The sequence below is a fragment of the Gavialis gangeticus genome, unplaced genomic scaffold, assembly GCF_001723915.1.
Source record: "Gavialis gangeticus isolate Ggan-Ray unplaced genomic scaffold, GavGan_comp1, whole genome shotgun sequence".
In the NCBI taxonomy this organism is placed as follows: domain Eukaryota; kingdom Metazoa; phylum Chordata; order Crocodylia; family Gavialidae; genus Gavialis; species Gavialis gangeticus.
Genome location: NW_017729022.1, coordinates 84,848,156 through 84,852,843, shown reverse-complemented (window position 1 = coordinate 84,852,843; position 4,688 = coordinate 84,848,156). Strand labels below are relative to the sequence as shown.

General features: G+C 44.7%; 1 protein-coding gene across 2 annotated transcripts in view; it reads left to right on the top strand.

The window, feature by feature from the left end:
- CACNA2D4 (calcium voltage-gated channel auxiliary subunit alpha2delta 4) overlaps positions 1–4,688 on the top strand; it is a 218,964-nt gene that overhangs the window by 175,066 nt on the left and 39,210 nt on the right. For both annotated transcript variants that reach the window (XM_019515536.1, XM_019515537.1), the window contains one exon: positions 3,416–3,477. In XM_019515536.1, coding sequence (XP_019371081.1) covers positions 3,416–3,477 — 62 coding nt within the window. The remainder of the gene's footprint in view (positions 1–3,415; positions 3,478–4,688) is intronic.

Genomic DNA, 4,688 nt, shown 5'->3' with positions numbered 1-4,688 from the left:
GCAGGGGCTGCATTCAGGGGGCACCATGTGGTGGCGGGGGCTGTGTATGGGGGGCGTGTGGTGGGGCAGCCCACACCTACCCACAAACCCCACACACTCCCCAACAAACCCCAAACAGTCCCATATCCACAGCCACCCACAAACCCCACACCCACACCTCCCCGTACCCACCATACCTTCACAACCCCCCCGACCCACACCTCCAAACCATACCCCACACACAAGTACCTGCATATATTTCTAAAGAAGGTTCAAAAAGTGTTATATTTAGTTTAATTTGTAAAAAAAAAAAAAAAAAGCAATTAACATTGCATAGTTTTGAGTATTTCTGCACATAATTTTGAGGGTTTTTGCGCATAATTCCCTGGGGTGTAACTTTAGTAAAAATATCCATTCTCTCACCTAAGCCTCCTTGGTGGTTGCTGTGTTCTGCTCTAGGGCCACTCTTAATGTCACACCCATATCTTCCTGTTCCACAAACACAGGCCCTGCCACTGGAGTAAAGAATCTTAGATCACTGTTCACTAATCTTTGGGACATGCAATGACTTTTTATCTCCAGTCTTTCCTTCATCCCATCTAGCATCAAACTTAACTTTTGAAAGTCTGTCTCTGCATGCCTCCTTCCACACCTGCCCACCCCAGTCATGGTGGGTCTTCAGGGCAACCAGGCCACTACCTCTATTAGCATTGCTCCCTCACCTCTTTTCCTCAAACCACCAGGCTCCACATGAATACAAAAGCAATTACTGTAAATCACCCTGAGAACCACTAATTTATCTGCATGAGCAATCGCAGGTGATTCCAGTCAACAAATGAGATACAAGGATAGGGAAGGTTTTCCTACTCCTGTTTCCCTGGATGGAGACCCTCCAGAGACAGCCTCCATACTGCTAGCTACTGGACACCATGGGAGGGGACAGAAGGCTGCATAGGATGGCCAGGACAACATGCAGAGGAGGAGTCACAGAAGGGATAAGTATATTGGCAGGCTCTGTGGGTAGAGGAGCTAGCTACCAGGTGGTGCAGGAAGGAGTGAAGTGACAGGTTTGTCTTTCTCTTGGCTGCTACAAAGCATGAGGGCAAGTCTGCAGTGTTATTATTCTTCATGATACAAGTTTCTGGGTTTATGGTTGTGGCTTTTGGTTTTATGACACATTACAACCTGCCTGACATCTGATTCAACAGGTACCTGCCTGACCTGACCTCTTATTTTTCTTTCCCCCACCTTTTCTCCCCTCCCCTACTTTTCTGCCCTTTGTCTCCATGACTTCCTACTATTTCCTTCTTCACTGAGACCCTCTTCCTAACCCTGTATTATTACCCCTGTAATGTTTTCCTTTGGCCTTTCCCCACCCGCTTTCTTCCCCTCCCTCCCCTGCTTTACCTTTTGTTTCTCCTTTCCACCCATTTATATTTTCACAACATCCTCTCACACTTTGAGTTTCTCTCATTCCTGTTTTCCTAATCTCCAACTATTTTCTTTTTCACTAACAGCCTCTTTTCCACCTTGTATTCTATCACTATAATGGCTTCCTTTACCCTTGTTTTCCCCTGCTCTCTTCCCCCTCCCCTCTCTGCTTTACCTTTTTGTCTTTATATTTTCTACCTATTTACATTCTCACTGACATCCTGCCACACCTTTAGCTTCTCTCATTCCTTGGAGTCTCAGAGCAGCAGAGACTCCCTAAGCCTGAAGAAGGGTGACTGGGCCCAAAAGCTTGCTAAGAACTTTTTTCCAACTATTCAAGTTGGCCTATTAAAAGATATCACATCTACCCAAAGAATCTTGCTTGTCTCATGATACAAGTAACTCTCTTATGGAATGTAATTGCCTATGTCTTCTGGGCATGTGTGAAGCGAGAATCCATGACCAAGGGTTTAATTCTCTTTGAATGGTGTTTCAGGATTTAGCTTCCTCCTGGCTAAAAGACAAGCTGTTCAGTAACTCCCTGTGTTTCATGGTTAGTTGTACTGGTACCAACTCCTTCTGTCTTATCAAATCTGCGTGTCCTGGGCATTGCTCACTACTGTTGATGTGATTTGCTCTGAAAAGGGGAATGACTCTTACTTGAGGTGCTTTTAAGGGATAGCCATGGAATTTATTCAGAGCTACACGCAAAATCAAGACAATCTTTAGTTAGACAGAATCAACCATAACAACATAGCTTACAGTCTATTACTGACCACAGACTGTTCTTTGCAGACACTGCGCCAAATCCATGCCTAGGGTAACCCTGCTAAAGTCAGTGGATCAACATCCAAGGTGAATTCAGCCTTCTTTCTTTATATTCTCAGAAGCAGTATTGGATGCATCTTAAAGGAATATCCTGTCTTGTCTGGCTTGTGTGTGCTGAGGGTTAGGGAGAAGGCAGCTGTAAGAAGTAATCCCTTTCTCCAGTTTACACCAGTCAGATTTATTTTATGACAGGAAGAGCTGGGTAGAAGCATCCCAGTTAAGTGGGATTTTGTAAGATGGACCAGCAATAGGGATGTGACAAAGAAGGAAACTGTTGCCCTGGCATTAAAGACGGAGATGATACACCAGGGCTGTGATTCCAGCTGATGCCAGCTGCCAGGTTCTGTGTGCACATAGCTTGAAAATACCTAATTGTACATTCTGGTTTTAATTCCTTCTCAGCTGAATTATAGCATCTAATCACAGAACTAACTTTAAAGCAACCATACATCCCAGTGCATATCATGAAATCACTGAGCCTGATTCATGTCCCACTTACACTGAGGTAAATCTCATGTAACCCTATTGCACAAAATAGCCAGTTGATACCTGAGTATGTAAGGAGAGACCAGCACTCAGTCTCTGCTGCTCTCTGCAAGCATGAGGCTGGGTTTCCTGAAGACCCTCCAAGTAAGCTGACTCCATGGACTGACAGTTACCCCATTACACTACAGGGATTGCACAATTGCATCACTACTTTTGAGTGTGGAAGCATTCACATTGTTCTACAAGGGAAAGAAAGAGAGAGAGTGCTCCCCTCTTTCCTATGGCAATGTGCCCCACACCCAGTAGACAACACTAGGGATCTGACAGAGTAAGGGAAAGATTAAGCCAAGAAAGTCTGTTCTGGCCTGATAATCTATGATAGCCAAAGATAAAAGGCTTTTTTTATCTGTTTGCATCTCTGTGGTGTTCAGTGGGAGGGAGGTGTCAGTATTGCAACACAGCGACCAACCCATCCTTTCTCCCACCCTGTTAAACCTCTGACTCTCACTTGACTGTCTGACTCAGTGCTTACCTGCCAGCTCATCATTTGCACTTGGAAGCCAGTTGCAAGTGTCATCTTTGCCCGTTATTTCATGTAAGTGTTTTGTTTTTTTTCCCCTTTCCTAACTTGCATCTCTCTCTCTCACACCCTGCCCTCCCTCCCTCCCTCCCTACTTTTATTTCCCCATAGCTGTGGGCGTACAAATTAAGCTAGAATTACTCCAACGCAAGTTCTGGATGGCAGCGCGGCAGGTAGGAATGGCAGCAATTATGCATAAATACAATTTAATGACCTTCCTTTGGCTGGTCTCAGGCTGTGTGTGTTGGTATGTTGGTGCCATTTCAACAAGACCTTTTGCAAAATTTGTATTAAACAGATTTATGCACTAGATTAGTTTTAAGTTACACATTTTGCTAATCCTTTGATGGCTCTAATGTGGCATGAGTGGTGTGTCTGTTCTGGGGATGCTGCATTAATGGTGTCAGAATCCTGGCCTGGCATTCACTCCACTGCAGATGACAGGTTTAATTGTGGAAATATGTTTGCACTCATTCAGTCTTTCAGAGTCACCATAGAAAGCTGCCATTGGAAGCCCAAAATCTACCTGCCTTTGGAAAACATCTTAATGATGATGAAATCCTACTAAATTTAAGAAAAGATAAATTTATAAGGCTGGGCTACTTTTGGACACCTTCCCTGTACTGAGACAATTGGAAATGGAATTGCAGTGTCCCAGTCTGAGAGAGATGAAAAACAAGTGCCATTTCATGACCATCAGTAGACACTCTCAAAAGCCTAAGGTATAGATAGAGGTATAAGACAAAATATTTGTGGGAAGGTGTCCAGTAGAGTTGAAGAAGCAGAGTGGAAATGTCTCTCTGCTGCCAGGAAAAGGAACTTCCATCAGATTGAAACCCTTGTGATACAACAGTAGGAAACTGGTTGTTAAGACTGAGAACATATGGAGAATGGGGAAAAATAATCTTTTTGTTGCTTTGGTGGAGGGAAGGCTTTTTTGCAGGCTGGAAACCAAGGTGTGGTGCTGGTATGTCTAGCATAGGGGTGGCCAAGCTGTGGCGCACATGCCACAAGTGGCACAAGCAGCCTGAGTATGTGGTATACAACAGATCAGGGAGAAGCCAGGCAGCACAGCAGCAGAAAGGGTAGAGAGCAGAAACCACAGGAGCAGATTGGACAGGAAGCTCAGGGCATGGAACAGAAAGCAGAGCAGCAGTTTGGGAGGGAGCACGGGGCAAGGAGCAGAAAGGAGAGCAGCAGATGAGTCACGGGAAGGAGACTGATGATGGGCATGGGGCCTAATTTGTGGCATACCTGCCAAAAAGGTTGGTCCTCCCTACTAATCCAGCATATGGTAGCTTTAGTTCAGAATTTTCCAATGGACTAATAAGAAGGTCCTGGAATTTTACCAATGGAGTTGTTGAAAGTATCTTTTGGGGATGTC